This window comes from Penaeus japonicus, unplaced genomic scaffold (assembly GCF_977035675.1).
Source record: "Penaeus japonicus unplaced genomic scaffold, GWHDUDI00000001_assembly GWHDUDI00000028, whole genome shotgun sequence".
In the NCBI taxonomy this organism is placed as follows: Eukaryota; Metazoa; Arthropoda; class Malacostraca; order Decapoda; family Penaeidae; genus Penaeus; species Penaeus japonicus.
In genome coordinates, this window is record NW_028234430.1 from 2,485,760 (window position 1) to 2,505,187 (window position 19,428).

General features: G+C 38.0%; 1 protein-coding gene across 1 annotated transcript; it reads right to left on the minus strand.

Annotated features, from left to right (window-relative positions):
• Positions 1–781: 781 nt before the first annotated feature.
• Positions 782–16,953, minus strand: mge (translocase of outer mitochondrial membrane 22 homolog mge). Its single transcript, XM_043005071.2, has 4 exons — positions 14,804–16,953; positions 9,890–10,001; positions 3,799–3,926; positions 782–1,619 (listed from the first exon to the last, which is right to left on the minus strand). The coding sequence occupies exons 1-4, from the start codon at positions 15,023–15,025 to the stop codon at positions 1,539–1,541; spliced, it is 543 nt and encodes a 180-aa protein (XP_042861005.2). The 5' UTR covers positions 15,026–16,953; the 3' UTR covers positions 782–1,538.
• Between the last annotated feature and the right edge of the window lie 2,475 nt (positions 16,954–19,428).

The following is a 19,428-nucleotide window of genomic DNA, read 5'->3' on the forward strand; positions in this document are numbered from 1 at the left end:
TCTGTGAGCTCCTACAACTTTGTATATATTTCTTCAACTAATCATCCATAGCTATGACCCTTCTTCTCATATTCAATATTCACATATATATACATACATAAATAAAAAACTCCAATAAAGTAGCATGAAGTGCTCGTAAACAAGGGATCCCCAGTTCGGGGGAGGAATGTCCCCACTTAGATAGGGCTCCCATCTTGAGGCCCAGTTAAGTTGCTGGGTTAAGATTTTGTTGACTAGAGATGCAACGAAAACAGTGCATACAGAATTCCAGCTAAATATCCCTTCGTACCATGACGATGGTGGTAAGAGTTCTCTAAAAATTACCCAAATAGATATAAAAATGTTTTCCCAAAAATTCAACGAAGGGGGTAAATAGCTGAGGTCAAGTAGGCTAACTAATGGACTTCTTGGTGACCGAGCACTTACAGAACTATCTGTGTATAAAAAAATAATACAAAACCATTGTGGACGTTACACGTATCAGTGGCTTAATCAAGCAACATACTTCATGTATAGTTTTCTTGAGAAACACAAATCCCAGAACTGATCTTGATAAACAATATATTCTGGGGAAGTTCTTCCTTCTTAAACAAGCAACAGATTTATGTAAGAATTATGTTTACATTGTTAGGTCAATATCTACAATACCCTTTAATATTTTACAGTAAAATAATTTCATAAAAACCCTAAAACAGAACATTTCACAAAAAAAAGCAAACAAGAAGGGAAAAACATATCACCAAAACAGTAAATTTCTTAGCTGGATGAAAAATAAGCAAAGTCCCTTTTCAAATTTATTGCCTTGAAGCAGTAGTTACAACAGCATCTCTTCCGATCGATTTTTTATACAAAAAATCTGTAACATATATCATATGTCCAGGTCTACTTCTCCATTTCAAAAGAATACAAGTAAATACACCTCTACCAATCTACTGTCAGTCTATCTACCAATCATCGTAGTACATTCAGGTATCAAACCTGGACATTTTTTAAGATTTTTCAGTATAAATACAGTAACATAACACCTAAAAATAGGTTATGTTTATTCACATATGTACAAATGAAGCAACTGCACATACATAAATTTACTATACATATATGCCATTCCTGTAAATAAATTCATATCAATATGAAGTGTAGTAAACATCACTTTTGGAGTGATTTTCCTCTGTAAAGGAAAGTATAACACTATACATGTAACAGACATTTACTTTGCAATGGTACACTTTCAAACATAAATTGCATGAAGAACATGGAAAAAAAGCTACGTATAATGGTTGGTCCGATGCATTGTACGGTTTCAGTTTATTTTACATCTTTCTAACGGCCACACGACTCAATACACTCCCACGACAGTTCCAAATTTAATGGTCGCAGACAACTTCACGAATGACTGAATTTGCTTTCTTTCCTCTGAACTTTAAATAGCTTCAACTGGCGTCTCCACAGTTCCATACTTCCACACAGCCATATACGGAGTCTACAGAAATAATAACAACAGGGAGTTGATGAGCACAAGGGAGGAGAAGCTAGCAGCATTAGCGTGTAGGAGGGGGTGGCATGAGTCCCGGAGCTGCGGGGGGTCCACCAGACATCGCTGAGCCTGGGCCAAGAACAAGCTGGAAAGAAACAAAAACAAGTTAGGTATCTTCCGGCATCATTGCATGGAATTTGGTGCTGCGATAAAGGAAATTTCGCTCTTATGGTATTGCCTTATTATTGCTGCATCACAATTTTTTTTTTTTTTTTTTCTATTTCTCAGAGCCATGTATTCTGTAATCATATAAATATGCATATTATATTAGGATATCACGTCCAGTGGTGGCAGTACCAGCCGCCGGGAATGAGATATTTTGTCATGGCTATTCTTCTAGCACATCAGGTGATCAGGCGTATAATGCTTGGCCGCTGCCAGTGCGGGCAAACAGTTTGTGGCATTAGGCTTACATGTTTGAAATATCCTGGCGTTTCAACAATTTGAAGCTAAAACAGCCCTGTCGGCAATGAGTTAAACACATGACACAAAAAAAAAAAAAAAAAAAAAAAAAAGAAGTTTGTATGTAAACCCAAAACAGAAATTGATCCTTCAACTGTACAGTTTAATGATAACCTTGCATTATCAAAACCAAGTTAGTTTCATAATAAAAAACAGCAAGAGAATCAAAAATAATCTTTCATACTACTTTAGGTGGCTGCAAAAAAGGTATCACATATTCAGTTCAAATGAAAAGATTACAGTTCATTCAATTTCAACTTTCCAGCTGCACGGCTACGTAACATCATGAGAGCAGTGTGCGATGACATGTCCACCTAGTGCCAGCCCCTGAAAACCAACCCCTGAATCAGCTCCTACTGCTAAGATAAATGCTTTCAGAGACAGAGGAGTTAAAATGCATGTACCTTCCAGATAACATGATTCACTAATGTGAGTGCTTTCAACTCCATCTAGACTACACAGAATTGGTCAAAAGCTGACAATGATAAAAAAAAAAAAAAAGAGAAATATAAAGAAAGAAGAAAATGTTAAAGCGGAATGTTCTGGTGATTGTGGCTGCAGATCTAAAAGTTTCCAATGTCATGAGCTATCTATAACCCAGTGCCGTATCAAAGACAAAACAGGGCTTTGGGTACTTCTTCAGCAAAGAAGGATCAGATATCATTTAATGCTTAACCCATTAAAACGCCGAGTGACAAGATATCACGACAAGTGGTAGCAGTATCAGCCGCTGGGGACGAGATATTTTGCCATGGCTTTCCATCTGCCAGTGCACTGGGTGATCGGGCGTGTAGCACTTGGCCAAAGCCAGAGCAGGCGAATGGCCCAAGGTGTTAGGCTTACGCATTTGAAATACACTGGCATTTAGAGCATTTTGAGCCAAAACAGCCTCGTCAGTAACGGGTTAAGGATCTTGTCTGTCCTTGGTGAAGTCTGCTATGGGGTACCAAATCTCTCTTGCTTCATCAGTAAATTGCAAGATAATAATACAAGTTATGGATGTTTAGAACTGGTAGATAACCAATCTGGATGTTCAAATGTGTTAGAGCAAAGGATTTTTTTTTTAGATTGTCAGTTCTTGCAACTTATTCTAGGCAGTTTGAGTGGAATTGTAAACTCTAAATATGGACAATGGTGAGGAAAATAATGGCCAGAGGATTAACAATTAAACTCCTCTCTCTCTGAAAGTACAAGATTCATAGGTGAAAGCTGAAGTGGTGGCTGGTGGCCAGTGGAGGGAATTAAGTGGATACATCCTCAACCATTTCTGTTTGTTGTTGCCCAGCAACGTAACTAAAAAAAAAAATTGTGTATAAAAATATCAACTGTGCCAAAGATTTTCTTCTCTTTTCTTCCTTCTTCTTGCAACCAGTGCACAATAACCTTAAAGGAATAAATATATCAATACCCCAATACCATCATTAGCAAAGCATATTCAAGCTGAGTTTAAAGCAGCACTTTCTTTCCACTGCCATGAGCAGCCTGCGTGTGGCCAAGAATTAAAATAAGCATCATGGTATTATAAATGAATATATATATATATATATATATATATATATATATATATATATATATATATATATATATATATATATATATATATATATCATTACCTATTTTCAGATACAAACCAAAAATAATAGTCATAACAATACTTTAAAATTCCTATCGCAGCCAATTCTCCAGCAATGTTCCAATACATTACTCGATTCCTCAAACTAAAGATCCCCAGCAACGAATTACCCCTGATTACTCTAACTACCATTCTGAAAAGAAGTGTTATCGACATATGAGTTACTCACCCTGTTTCTATCCTGCTTCATCATCTCTTCTACGTTGAGTCTTTCTATCTCGAACATTACAGGAGCAAACAGGAGGATTGACGTACTCACTGCTATCCACACGACCTGTCGGCTAAGATCATAAGCACCTGCGGAAAAAAGAAACAGAAGCATAAGCATATTTGTCTACATAGTACCTTTTTTTTTTCTTTCTTATCCCAAATCTTCCAAGTGTTTCAAATAACATCACCTGAAAGGAAACACAGCCACAGAATGAAAAAGACAGAAAATAAAGAAATACCATTTAACCCATTCACGTCGGGGCTATTCCGGCTCTAAATGGTCGGAATGCCGGGGTATTCGAACGCTTAAGCCTAACACCTTGAGATTCTCGGGCGCACTAGCCGCGAGCGAGCACTGTACGCCCGCCTTGACTAAATATCTCGTTGCCAGCGTCTGACCCAAAACCCACTGAACGTGATAGCAAGTCAACCGGCGCGAATGGGTTCAAAGAAATATCACCCTCATCTTCTTGTTCTTCAAAATACCTAAATTGTGGTCGTTCTTACTAACTTTTCTTTAGACATAACATTATACTTAATATAATTCTTTTCTCTTCTCTTATTTTCTTTGCTTTTGTTTAACAGGACACACATACAGTAAATAAGTCTCATTAGGCTCTATTTGAGAGAATATACATCAAACACTAGAAATTCACAAAATGAAAGTCATTGAAATGCATATCATAAAGGTAATTTGGCTAATGCTTCATCCATCTCTCACACTCCCCACACTATCTATTTCAGAACTTTAACCTTTAGATTTGTAGATACTCTTAACCTAATTAATATTGCCTCGGGGACGTCACACTGGTGTGTCACCCCGTCATAAGGCACGACGGTGTGCCACACAGGTGTGACACACTGTCGTCATTGGGTTAATACATATACAAGTATGATGTATGATGTATGATGTGTGATGTCTGATAAGTAAAAAAACACAATTGTAAAACAATGGAGTGTGGCGGCAAACAATACAAGGATTGTGGATCAAGGTGAAATACCACTTTTTTTTAGTTAATTTACCGTGGTGTGAATAAGCCAACAGTGGCAGGAGACAATTATATTTAAAACAGCATTTCCAAGTGAGAAAATGAGTCAACAGAATTAAGAATATGTATGCTTATGCCTCTCATCTCCACCTCATTTTCAATATCCCAATAGAACTGGAGAAAAAAAAAAAAATTGTTTTAGATATCACAGCCTTTTTTGTGGACACTAAGACCATCAACCCATTCCCGATGGGCTGTTTATTTGCCTAATACTGCTCCCACCCACTGGATGCTGAGAGGCATTTTTTCCATTTTTTTCACATTTCTTTGACAAGTTGAACATTGTGTCTATACAAATGCAAGTGCAATGTGTTTATAAATATGTAACTATATAAATCGTGTATTCAGAGGGAGAGATCATAACGTGATAGGACGTCATCTGACAGGAGCCAAATATTCCCATGATGTGATAGCACGGGATCCGCCATGAATGGGTTAAGAATTACACTATGAAGAAATTCTCAATAAAATAGAAATTAGGATTGCCGGGATGATTCTTTGTATTTGTACCCATTAAAAAAAAGAGCAATAATAGCAACCATAACACTTAATTCAGCAATGGTTTTAGTTATTCCACTTTATAAAACAAAATACTGCAAGAACCAAATTTAACAAAGAAATGTAACCTTCAGGGATACATGGTCAAAAAAACTATGACCAGTAAACATCAGCCAATAAAAATGTGTAAACTTAGCAACTGAAAAAAATTATAAAATAATATACAAGAATATACAAGCCAGAAAGCTTTCTGACCAGAATATACACAATTATTTAGATACTTTTGAAAAGTTCAATTCTATAAAAAATATATATATATATTTATATATAAAAGCCTAATATATCAATGTGAAATAATATTAATAACTTAATTAAAAACTGAATGAAAACTGATACATCTTGCACACAAGGAAAAAATATGATCAACAGTACTTTTATAATACAAGTTAAATGTCCAAATCTCAAATAAAACAAAAGAAAATCCAAAATCAGAAACAGTTCTGTCAAGTATTAGGACTAACAAAGAAATCCATAAATGCTGCTAGCCCTATCATCTCCTTGGTAGGTCAAATTCCTTTCAATAACTCCTCTCTCACTTTCATCAGGCAATGAGGATCTATAGTCAATGCAACGAAAACAGGAGATTTAGCAGCTGAAAACATCTCAGAAACCAAGGCTGACTTTCTTTTTGTAACCTGAGCTTTGCCAAGTCTGCTTGTTTTCTGGCATGATCTTAGAAAGTCTTACATCAAAAGAATTAGAGTGAGAGCCTATTCCCTTTGAAGTTGTAAAAGCAATTGGTTTTGAAGAATCATGATCTTCATTGGGGATTCCTTCTGAATAGGCCATAGATTTTACATCTCAATTTCCCTTGTTAGGTACAGTTAACGCCAGGTTAAGCGATATCACTTCATGTGGTGGCAACACTTGCCGCAGGTGCACAATATCATGTCATGGGTTTTTGTATGGCCAGCATGGTGGTTGGTTGTGGCCAGAGCAGGTGAACATCCCCAAGGCATTAGGCCTGTGCACTCAAAAACCAGAGCCAAAACCACCCAATTGTCATCTGGTCAACCCTTTATGTCCTGATCACCATGATCATGGTGCACCTGGACCTATGTGATCCATCCTTTTTACCTAGATCGTGAAAGGGCTATTATAAACTGGAATGATTTCTTCTTACATTTCTTTCATAATGAATGAGACGTATAGTGTGTCTACTAATACTTATGGTACTGATTGGCAAGTTTCCTCTTGTCACACCCACCACACCTCCTCCATACCACCAATCCCCCAGTAGGTCTTCCTCTCCCTCAGTTAATATGACAGTTGTGTGTCCCTGTCTTTTCATTTTTCCTTTCTTGTGAATGAATTGTAGTAAGGGTGAAACAGTAATTATGGTGCTGTTTGGCATATTTTATGCAGGTAAGCCTCTCCCTCCATCCTTTCCTCTTATCCATACCCCCTCCCCACACCATACTTTTACATAATATGCAATTCAGTTGTCTTATGGGGTATTATTATGTTATACCACTGATAAGATGAGTCAGCACTCATAGCTGGCAGAGGCCGGGCCGCCTTGAGCATATAGCCCGGGCGAAGCGACGTCTTCGCATATCTGTCTGAACTGAACTGTTCCCCCCTTTTCTCTCGTATGTGAGGGGTAACGGCAAGATTTCTTCTTAACCCACTCATGCCGGAGCGATTCTGGCTTTGTATGGTCGTAATGCCGCCGTTTTCAAACGCATAAGCCTAACGCCTCGAGACTCTCGGGCTCACAAGCCACGAGCCTGGGCTGCCCACCCGCTCACCCTGAGAGCCAGACTTGCCCAGATATCTCGTCACCTGCGTCTGACCACGAAACGTCAGCATATTATCCGGCGCAGAAATTGTGCAGAAATTCAAGCTCTGTAAGTGCCAAAGACCATTACTGGCCTTATTGAAATCTGAAAAATCAGATCCTAAACATGGCCAGGGGAACAGACTTGCTGAAAGTCTTGTGGGCCTTTGGGGTTAACTATTAACACTGGGTGACGTGATATTACATCATGTTTTTTTGTATGGCCAGCATGCCTGTTGATTGTGCACGCAGCAGTCGGCCACGGCCAGAGCAGGTTAACCCACTCATGACGGGGGCATTCCAGCCTTGAATGTCCAAATGCCGGGGCGTTCGAATTATTAGGCCTAAATCAATTGAATGGCTGGCACAATACTGTGCCGCCCGGCCACTGGGCTTTTGAATGAGCGGTACAGTACTGTACCACCCGTCCTGTGTGGGTTAACACTGGGTGACGTGATATTACATCATGTTTTTTGTATGGCCAGCATGCCTGTTGATTGTGCACGCAGCAGTCGGCCACGGCCAGAGCGGGTTAACCCACTCATGACGGGGGCATTCCAGCCTTGAATGTCACAATGCCGGGGCGTTCGAATTATTAGGCCTAAATCAATTAAATGGCTGGCACAATACTGTGCCCCCCGGCCACTGGGTTTTTGAATGAGCGGTACAGTACTGTACCACCCGTCCTGTGTGGGTTAACACTGGGTGACGTGATATTACATCATGTTTTTTGTATGGCCAGCATGCCTGTTGATTGTGCACGCAGCAGTCGGCCACGGCCAGAGCGGGTTAACCCACTCATGACGGGGGCATTCCAGCCTTGAATGTCACAATGCCGGGGCGTTCGAATTATTAGGCCTAAATCAATTAAATGGCTGGCACAATACTGTGCCCCCCGGCCACTGGGCTTTTGAATGAGCGGTACAGTACTGTACCACCCGTCCTGTGTGGGTTAACACTGGGTGACGTGATATTACATCATGTTTTTTGTATGGCCAGCATGCCTGTTGATTGTGCACGCAGCAGTCGGCCACGGCCAGAGCGGGTTAACCCACTCATGACGTGGGCATTCCAGCCTTGAATGTCACAATGCTGGGGCGTTCGAATTATTAGGCCTAAATCAATTAAATGGCTGGCACAATACTGTGCCGCCCGGCCACTGGGCTTTTGAATGAGCGGTACAGTACTGTACCACCCGTCCAGAGAGGGTTAATAGCCTGAGGCTTTAGGCCTACACATTTGAAATACTCTATCAAAGCTAAAACTGCCCTGTTGTTATCGGGCTAGTGATACTATAATTGCATAATAATAATGCTTGGATAATCATAAACCAGAGAGCAAAGACCAGTTTAAGCTTGACTAGTCTAGTTACTCATATAGCACACCTAGGCTTGGTTAACCCATTGCAGATGGGGATCAATTTGCTTGCCCAGCCTCCAGGATAAGTTTTATTTTAAAGAGAGACTGCTTGAAGCATTATAATTTGAATATTCCCACTCTCTTTCAGTCATTCATTGAAAAACTAGAGCGTTTTTTGTGTTTTGTTTTTTTTATGTGTTTTATTGAGTTTAGAGACTTATATGTTCCATATGACAGGCTCTACCAGTACTGCAGTAGACTAAAATTGTAGTATATTATCCATATTAGCTCATTATTTTTTTTATACTCAGTGTGATAGAAGTATTGCTGTTTTATGGGAGGACAAAAGGCAACTATATTTTTTTCGTATTTTTGTGCTGTCATGAACGAATACGAAACATATAACCACCTACAATAAAGATAACAAGAAGAGGTAGGGAAGAGAAATGAAATCTGTGCTTGTGACTGTGAGTGCCACAGTGAAAGGCATCCATATTGGCACAGGAGTACATTTTAGACATTGGGTATGGATTGAGTCACCTTCCTCTTCCTGTTCTGACTGCACATCCTTCATCGGCGGTACATTTGAGCAAGAGTTCGTCAACTTAGTGTGTGTCATTGCTCTATAAAGATAGTGCTTGCTAGAGACCGTGGATGGGTGCCATTCAAGGCTCTCTCTCCTGCTGGTGCTAGGAAAAAGTGGTGCCATCTAGGTTTTAGATGTTAAGCTAGCACGGTATTACGGTAATTATAGTAATTATGACTGCAGTAGCCATCATCACTCATTCCTTTTTCATAGCAAAATAAAATAGCACAGTGGTCCAAAATCCCCGAACGTCATGTACGTCAGGACGCCCGTCGTCAGGCCAAAGCTCCTACGTCATGTATGTCATGACACTGTTTTGTTTTTAAAGAATCATTATAAAAAAAAAATATTATTCAAGAGGTCAATCAATTCTATAACATTTTTCTCTTATCAAACAATTATCACAAACTAGAAATCATAAAATCATTGCTATGAGAAACAGCCAAATAACAAGCAACTATTACCAATTTAAATAAAGATTATATCTAATGGAAAGGAGCACAAAGAATGAAATATCCTTGAGTGCCAATAGCATTTAGTTGATCAATCATGAAATCAATGCAGAAAATTAACTACTTCACCTGGAAAAATTTTAAATCAGTTCAACAAATATGTTGCTTTTAATCCAAATCATTTTATACTTTCGCTGATTATACTAAGAAAAGAAAAGAGAGAAAAAAAAAGGATTGATAAATCAGACCATGAATAATCAACTTACCTTTCACTAAACTGACAGAGGACGAAACTGCATTGGCGCTACCCGTGCGGAGACGTTCTGGGAACATTTCTGTGAGGCCCCATACTCTCTCGGCAAAGCTTTCGTCAAAATCCTGAAAGACAGAGTCATTATTATTTATCCTCTTATTTATCATAAAAAAATAACCATATGTCTTCAACTACACCTGTAGATAAACATGTTTTGCTCATGTTATAGGACCAATGATATACTCCACTAATACGTGTGTAGTTATCATCAAAATTCCTGTATGACATATTCCAAATTTCCTTCATTCAAATAATGCAACCAATGATGGGGAGTTTTATGAATCTGACTACTGGTCATGATTACTGACAATAACCATTTGTATTTTTTCATTCCATAATGTTATAAAGAAAATAACAAATCCGGTATAACTGCACATCAGCACTTCCTCAATAAAAAAAAATATTTTCCACTGAACTTTACTACTACAAATTGCACAAAATAACTTGCGCATTCCACTAGCATCTTTGGGAGGTCTAAAAACACAGACTAAAAATGGCATCAAAATAAACAATGCACATAACACTGCCCAATCGCGATAAGTTAATCTATAGTTATACCAATTTGAAAATAATATTTCAAACAAAAAGAATTGACTAAAATATTAAAAGAATAACAGAATGGAAATTATTCAATTAAAATCCTTTAAGAGCGTAAAATCATTCTCTGCATTAAAGGAAAGAAAAATATACTTGAGCAGTAAACATATAGTAATTCCCTGACTGATGATTTTGAATAATAGGATACATTTAATCCTCCTAGAACTTATGGGAGAGTTTTAGTCAAAATGGTTTAAATTGATGATATGACAATAAATATTCTAATCTTCATTTCTATTCTTAATTCAGATTACATAAGATACATCACGCAAGATGAAATCCCAAAATAATTCATTATACATATTGATTTGGTATATAAGCAAGATTATTTCAACAAACTTAACAAAATAAAACAGATCTACAAAAGGACTATTTCTGTTATCTGCTTCTATAGCACTTCCATTACTGATGGAAAATATATCATAAGCACATCAATTACATAACACACCTATTCTCCACCATGCTGCCTGCCAAAGAACACAGACAATATGTATATACTCCTCTGCTACCATCAAATACCCCCATGTGTGTATATAACTGTACACAAGTTTACATTCTATATATCTCCTATGTTCTTCCCCAACTGTTTTTTTATCGAAACTGGGTAATGAACTTAAGTGTGATACGTAAAACAAAGGTTCTCTCTCATGTTCTATTACACTGAAATAGAAGGTCAAGAAAAGTAACAAAAATCAAAGCACAAATTTTTATGACAGATACAAAACATTAACATTCAACTAGTCCCAGCAAAAAAGGAAATGAGTATTTGTGTCTTTAGGAATGTCTCAGTTTTGGCCAACCTATTATTAAAAGTTTTCTATACTGCCAAGTATACCTATCTACCTCTCTGGCCCGTAGTAAAGAACATGTGGGGTGGGGCGTCGGGAAAATGTGACGGGTGTCGGGTGTAGGACGTTGGATAAAATGTGACGGATAAATAAAATAAAATAGGTTAAATAAAATAAAATAGCAATAGACATTTTCTATTTTATTTTATTCATCCTATTTTATTTTATTTAACCTATTTTATTTTATTTATCCGTCACATTTTATCCACATTTTATCCAACGTCCTACACCCGACACCCGTCACATTTTCCCGACGCCCCACCCCACAGGTTCTTTACTACGGGCCTCTGTCCAATTAACCTAAAACATCTCCGCTGCTGGAAAAGAGAAACACAGTTGGGAGCTGTATCCTAACCCAAGTACAAAGTCTTTCACCTAAAGTAATGTATAATACAATCAACTGTACATTTATAAACTCATATTATATTTATTTCATTTTGGGATTGTAATGGCATCAAGGGCTTTGAGCTCTATAAAGAGTAAATTGTTAGAAAACACGTAAATATAGCCTGGCAACCTTCAATGCTGCTCTTTTCCACATTACTCATTCCGTGTTTTTCCTTTTTAAAAGGTCACTTCCCAAAAGTCACTCAGCACACTGGGTACTCCAGGCTCTAGCACTCCCTCACCTGCAACCCCAGCCTTGTGCTCAACAAAGCAACGGTTCATAAACCTAAAATGCATTCGCAATATTAAACAAAGCGTGCATGAGCTATTCCCAATGTCCGCAATTCACACATACATCGTGTTCCTATAAGAATCATAGGAAAAGTTGTCCACTGACCCGTTAACGACAGGGCTATTTTGGCTCTAAATGGTGGAAACACCAGGATATTTCAAATGCACATACCTAACGCCTCGGGATTCTCACCCGCACTGGCCGCAGCCAAGTGCTATTTGCCCGATCATCCAGCATGCCAGCCAGGAGGATAGCCAGGAGGATAGCCACGACGAAATATCTCATCCCCGTCCCTTGCCACCACTTGACATGATATCTTGTCACCGTCATTAAAGGGTTAAATGGTACCAGGTGAGTGGAACTAAAAACAACTTGTTTTTGTTTCTATTTTTTGCCCATTTCAGTCTGAATTGTAGAAAGGTTTGATTAGCTGAGAAAATTCATTATCAAGTTAAAATCAATTTGAGTTTTGGTTGGATCATGGTTCTCATGGGTGGTGGTTATAATCTGAATCTTTAGCAACTGATGACATAACATGTTTGAAACCAGTCTGAGTTCTATCTTGCCAGAGCCCAGACACATATGGTACAGGCTTGACCTCTGCTAGAGCACCAAAGGCATGAGCATCTAACACTAGCTTTATTTCCCAATCCAAAACCCTAACTTCCCTCACTTTCCCCCATTATTGTTAGGGAGCTGGGGGTATAGCTGATAGGACTGGCTTGAAACAGAATAAAGGGGCAAATTTACTTGAATCCTTATGAAAAAACACCAAATAATCCTTTTATTGATTTACTCCAAGGCATCAAGAAATGCACATTTACTATCTACTGTTAGTCAAGTACTTATTCTACCTCTTGAGATTGGGAATAAAAGCTAATCTTACAGTGCATGCAATACTTTAACTCACTTTTAGATTAGATTTTATCATTCCATCAGTCATAGCTCCCAGATTGCATAAGTCTCTCAAACATTGTACTCAAAGGGTGTTGCTTAATGTTTAATTATACAACAATAACAAATATCATATTTATGTAAACAGCAAAGAAGTCTATCACATGTATCTATTTCAACTGTTTTCTTACCCTAGCAGAAAACCAAGGACCAGTTCTGCCAAGAAATAAATCCAGCAATCACTATGGCCTTTGGCACTCCAACAAAGGCCAAAAAAAAAAATCAACCACAAATATGCAGCAAGATAGAGCTTAAGACTGGTTCTCTGTTTGACAGAAAATTAGTAGAGTGGTCTCCTTGCCACTACATACATAGTGGATGTTTGGAAAATTTGTGAATGGAGGTAAGAGAAGCATAACATTAAAAACAAATGCATTAAAAACAAGTTTCCCTTTCAGCAGAGCACCAAAGGCATGGATGCCACTGCGTGTGCGTGTTCGTTAAGCAACTGCAACCTAACCGAAACACCCTTTCTCCTTGAGATTATTTTTAATACATGTTTTGTATGTTGTTAAATAGCATCACCTTAGTTCTACTCTAAGTGTACCCAGTTCTTATTACATTTATTTACCAATGATTAACAATTGCCCAACCAAATCTACTTGACATTGAAAGACCTAGCAGTGCAACATAGGGGATACATTACACTAAACGTCATTGGGTTAACCCATTCGCTCCGGCTGACATGCTGACAAGTTTCGTGGTTTTTGGGTCAGACGCCATCGACAAGATATTTGGTCAAGGCCAGCGCTCGGGTTGAGGGCGCGGATGGCCCAGGCTCGCAGCTTGTGCACCCGAGAATCCCGAGGCGTTAGGCTTATGCGTTCAAAAACCCCTGCATTCCGACCATTCAGAGCCGGAATCGCCCTGGCGTAAATGGGTGAATGTGTGCCTATGGCTTCAGGTATTCAGACAGCAACCTAAATGCACTGATTTCCGATATCAATAGTAAACATATACAGACAATAACCTGCAACATTGTTAATTTAAGGTCTAAATCACTAAATTATAGGTGAAAAGTAAGTACAATAAGTAGTCAACAAACATCCGTAGTGCCAAAGGTTAACCCTCTGATGATGGTGCGTCACACCCATGTGACACGGCTAAATGCCTGATGACGGAGCGATGCACCAGTGTGACATTCCCGATGCAATATTGCATAGGCCCGGCGTAGGGGGTTTCCACTTATCGCTGGGCCCGTCGGGATATGGTTAAAGATCACCAAAACCTGACGGGTCATCCATTAACCCATTGGAACCGGTTGACGTAATGACACGTTTTGTGGTTTTTGCATCAGACGCCCGGGATGAGATATGGGGCAAGCCCGTCGCTCGGGGTGAGCGAGCGACTTGTGCATCCAAGAATCTCGAGGCGTTAGGCTTATGCGTTTGAAAACCCCGGTATTGCGACTACGCAAAGCCGGAATGACCCTGGTGTGAATGGGTTAACAGAACAAGATTTAACAAATAGAAAATAACCCAAAAACACAAAATGTTCCCCACCACCTCATCAAACTCCTCTCCTCCTCGTCCTTGTCTTTGTCTTTGTCCTCGTCCTCCACCTCCACCTCATCCTCGACCAACTCCTTATCATGGTCCTCGTCCTCCTTGACCAACCAACCCACCTCATCCTCGACCTCCCCCTCCTACACCAACCCCCCATCCCAACCCATCCTCATCCTCAAGCCACCCACCCCATCCTATCCTCGTCCTCCAACACTACCACAACCACCACCACCACCACCTCGTCCCCCTCCCAGCCAAGCCAAGCCCGCCCCAACCCAACCCACCTCATCCTCCTCGTCGTCCTCCTCGTCGTCGAGGGGCAGCGTGGCCACCACCTTCTTCTTCTTGTCGTCCTCCTCCTCAGCAGACGACACCTGAGCCGCCGCCGCTTCCACCACCTTCCCGACGGCCTTTGCTGTCTCCTCCGCCGTCGTCTGGCTCTCTGGCGTGGCCTCGCTGCTTGCGACGCCGCTGTCGAGGTCCACGAGTTCCGTTAGCGTGGCCATGGTGCTCTCGAGAAGGAACTCAGGGACGTGGCTGAGCTGGAAGGGCCCGAGAAGCGACTCACTCACTCACTCGAGGCTCCGTGTTGCTCCTGCTGGACCAACAAGCGCTCGTCGCTAGACCCGGGTTGTGTAAGCGAGAAGTTGGGGTTTTGGATTGGCTTGGGTTTTGGTGTGGGTGGTGTTTGGGGGGTTTTGGGCGTGTGGTTGGTTTTGTTTTGGTATATGGTGTGTCTTTCTTTTGTCGGGTAAGAAGTGTTTTTGTTCTGGGTTTAATCCGCGATCTGTGTGACTCGTACTTAGGTCGAGGGCTTGATTGAGAGGTATTAGTCAAAGAAAATTATAATTTTTAGAGGAGAAACTTACTCATTTTGATATTAATTATCATGATACCACGCACACGCACACGCATATGTACACTGTACATATGCGTGTACGTGTGCGTATTGATATTATGATTTTGATAATCTTATTACCATAATCATTATTTTATTGTGATTATCATTAACATTAGTATCATTATTAGTTATCATTGATATCATCATTACTAATATCATTATAATTACTTTTTCATCATTATTGCTTTTCCCATTACTATTATGATTATTATTTTTTATCACCATCATTATTATTGCAATATTATCATGATTATCCTTAACATTATGATTTAAATTATCACCATTATCCCTTTTACTGTTATTATCATTACTGTATCATCATCATAATTTTATTCTTGTTTTTATCATTACTACAATACCATTATCGTTTTGTTATTATTATTATCATGGATGTAATATCATTACCGTTTTTATCATCATTATCCTTGCCACAACATCATTATCATTGTCATCATTATTGCAATATCATCATATATATGGTCTATTCTGTCCTGTTGGAATTTTCCTGCTTCCATTGCAGATCCAGTATACTTGCTTATTTTGTTACTGCAGTTTCTGGATGCCTTAGATTGCGAGCCCCTTTGAAATTATCTATGGGTAGAAACTTCATATGTGCAAATTTGATGTAGAGAGGTTAACTCAGAAATCTTATTTTTAAGGCTTTAATGCTTATTCGGGGATATATGTACATGGGATACAACGTGTTTGTCAGGTCACGTGTCTTATGTAATTTGTCTCTCCCATGTGCATTAGGGAGGAAACTAATATATCCAGAAGACAACTGCATTGTTGGGCGATTCACACAATGGTAAAGTATAAAAAAAGACTGTTTTGTCCTGATTCATGATGTGTATAGAGTAACTGCAAAATGGTAGAGGTGGGAAATAAGAAAAGTGGAAAATGTGTTCGGCCAAGTGGCGGCCATGCTATTTTCAGACGTGCATTTCATCGACTTCTTTGCAAAGTGTCGACTTTATTCTTATAAAGTAGGCGGGTCTAGTACATCATTTCTGTTTTACGTTCAAATTCAATTGCATTTGTATCTATATCTTCCTGTTTTGCTGTCTTCAATTCATTTTTATTGTTTACATTTTTGTGAATGAATTTGTATTTCTTTTCTCCCTTTCTCCTACTTGTGATGAGTTCCATTACTTACTAGTACATCATCCAAACGATTATTCTAGTACTGCATCTAATAGGCTTTATTTTGTGTCCGTTTGAAACTCCAGTATATTCATGTTTTTTATTTCTTTCCCTCTCAACAGGTTTAGGTTAGTTTGAATCGATTCTTAGATACTCTTAGATTTGTCCGCGTTTTCCTAAGAACTGGAAGTACTGTAGTTTACAGATAGCACTTAAGAAATTCTCCCTATATAAATATATTGCAGTATAACAATGTAAATATACATTTCTATTTTTCCTATGTCCAAAAATATTATGACAAATATATCGGTGTCACACACTGCCACCTAAACGAATTTTTATTTTGTCCAAGAACAGTAATTTTTTAAATGGAAGCGTGACAACTTAAAAACACAAATACTTAGAAATGAACAGTGTGTATGTATTTGTGCGTGTGTGTATTAGTGTGTTAGAGAGAGAGTGAGAATGAGAATGAGAGAGAGAGAGAGAAAGAAAGATATTCATAGAAAAACTTTGAGAAAGTAAATCTCTCTCTGGTTTCACTATATTCCATTTGTAGTATAGTAGATAGCATGTATAAAAGAAATTAATATTCTCAAACCACATAGATAGCATGTTATCAGGGCAATGCTCTTAACTCCACTGATAAGAAAACATCTAGAAAAAAAACTGTCCTTCGGAGCCAATTGTCCTTATATAATAAATAAAGTAATCCACAGTTCTGCATTAGCACCAAGTCTGAAAGTTATTGCATAGTATAAATCACCGTCATCTTTGCTAACTTCGGCGTTGTGGGGAATTCAGGTTAATTCTTCTATACCTTCGTTTTCTTTTCTGATTTTCTATTTACACTTTTTTCAGGATAATGAATAGGGCACTACTGTAAACATTTTATTCTCGTGTGTAAATGCTATGGGAAGAGGTCTGTTTACGGTCTTCAGGACAGCAAATTTAGAAAGATTATTCTGGAAGTTTCATTAGGGTGTTTGTGTTTATTTGTTCGTTTAACACCTGATAATGTAAACAAATTTCTTTACCTATATACAAACATGGAAAGATAGATATATTGAAACGCCTTAGGGGAAATTATTCATTTGTTCCAAGGGATTATTTAGTGTATGTGGTAGGTATATTCTTGACACTCCATTTAATAAGTGTATTTATAACACCTTGATCAGTAATACATTAAAGGATTCAGTGTTGTCTTTATCCATTGGTTATTCTGTTATGCATCTGACGTCATGTAATTATGTCATGCGTAATTGTGAGTCTATTGTATGTAATGATATTGCTCTTAAATATAATGTATATTAGCCATCTAGCTTATATTCTGTGTTAGGTTGGGGGATTCTTTAGTTGAATGGAAGAGGGGGGGGGGAGGTAATTAATGATAAATGATAATACAATAATTATCAATATAAACGAAAATAATAATAGTTATACAAAGCTCATACAGGCATTATGTTTTCTACTACTGCCATTGCTTAAAATAATTGACATGCACTATGACAAGAGCAGCGTGTATTTTCAGAAAAATGAAGTGTTTTTCATCTCTTTTTCTATTTATTTTCAAATGATATGCTGTTTACAACAATCTATTGCCATTTGGGTAATTAATACGTAAGATCATTGACGCTGGAAGGTGAAAATAAAGGGGTAACGGTCGTTTTATTTTGTTTTATTTTTTATGCAAAAATTATGCTATTCAATTTTATAGTATATCGACGTGTGCATTTAAGAAGTAATAAGAACTTGTGCTCAACATGACAGAAAAGTATGAATATGGACAAGTCGGAAGGTTGATTGTTTGAACTTCGTTGTTGAGGTGGTCTCATGGTATCAAAAAATACTTTTCGATTTTCAAAATTACCGAAATATAACTACAAAGAAGCACAGAACTCATCTTGCGTTACACTCTTTTTCTTTATCTATTGAATATCATTTTTTAATCGAAATTTGAGATTTTAATTCGCCAGGAATGAAAGTAAAACTCTTTATTAACTACTCAAAAATAGGTCGGAAAAAAGACGATTATATCCTGGCATTTAAACATTCATAGAAAAATATCATTCTTAAATATAAAATAAATGCATGTAATCAGTTAGGTGATAATACAATAATCTTAAGATGTTTGAAATAAAACAATAGTTAAAATTTCCAATAAAAAATATATAAGAATTCTGAAGTCTGTAGACTTCTACCATTCCATCAGTATATGGCGTTGTATTCAATTTGTTGATCCCATCACAATAAATTTCTAAATGATATACACGCAACTTTCCTGTCTTCATTAGTTATTTCCTTAACCTTACATTATAAGTTTGAGCTTTGACATTGTCGAATGAGTTCTAGTAAGCTTTTTTGATGCCTGTATTACTTTTTTCCAATTTGAATTCAGTTAATAGTTAATCTATATAGCACGAAAAATATCCGGCGATGTCTAGAAATAAAAGTAAATAAAATAGCCAGACCCTCCGAATTGTAAATAAATATCACAGGAGAAAGACGATTTATATTTTTGACATATTTTTGTAAAATGTATAATACTCATTTGGAAGAAAAGGATTCTTTATATATTAAGTTATATGTCTTTAATCAGAAGTACTCTGGGTATTTAAACATCGAAATAACCAACTTAAGGACTTTCAATTTCTGAAATGAATTACCAAGAAAAGAATTTACAGGCAATCTATCTCACATCCCTGTCTGTCTGTCATTCTAGCAGACCTACCCCAAGCAAAATCAGGAAATTTCGCTCCAGAAAATGTAAAGTGAATAACCAATAGCCTCACTTTATGATAACAGCTTGATTATAGAGAGAGAAGGAATGTATACATATTTTGTTTCAAGAGATCTACTAATTAC

Excerpts from the sequence above, each read along its gene's own strand:
- mge (XM_043005071.2), bottom strand. The coding sequence starts at position 15,025 with ATGGCCACGCTAACGGAACTCGTGGACCTCGACAGCGGCGTCGCAAGC. Across the intron at positions 3,927-9,889 it reads CTCTGTCAGTTTAGTGAAAG|GTGCTTATGATCTTAGCCGA; the intron begins GTAAGTTGATTA and ends TTTTTTCCGCAG. Across the intron at positions 1,620-3,798 it reads TGAAGCAGGATAGAAACAGG|CTTGTTCTTGGCCCAGGCTC; the intron begins GTGAGTAACTCA and ends GTTTCTTTCCAG.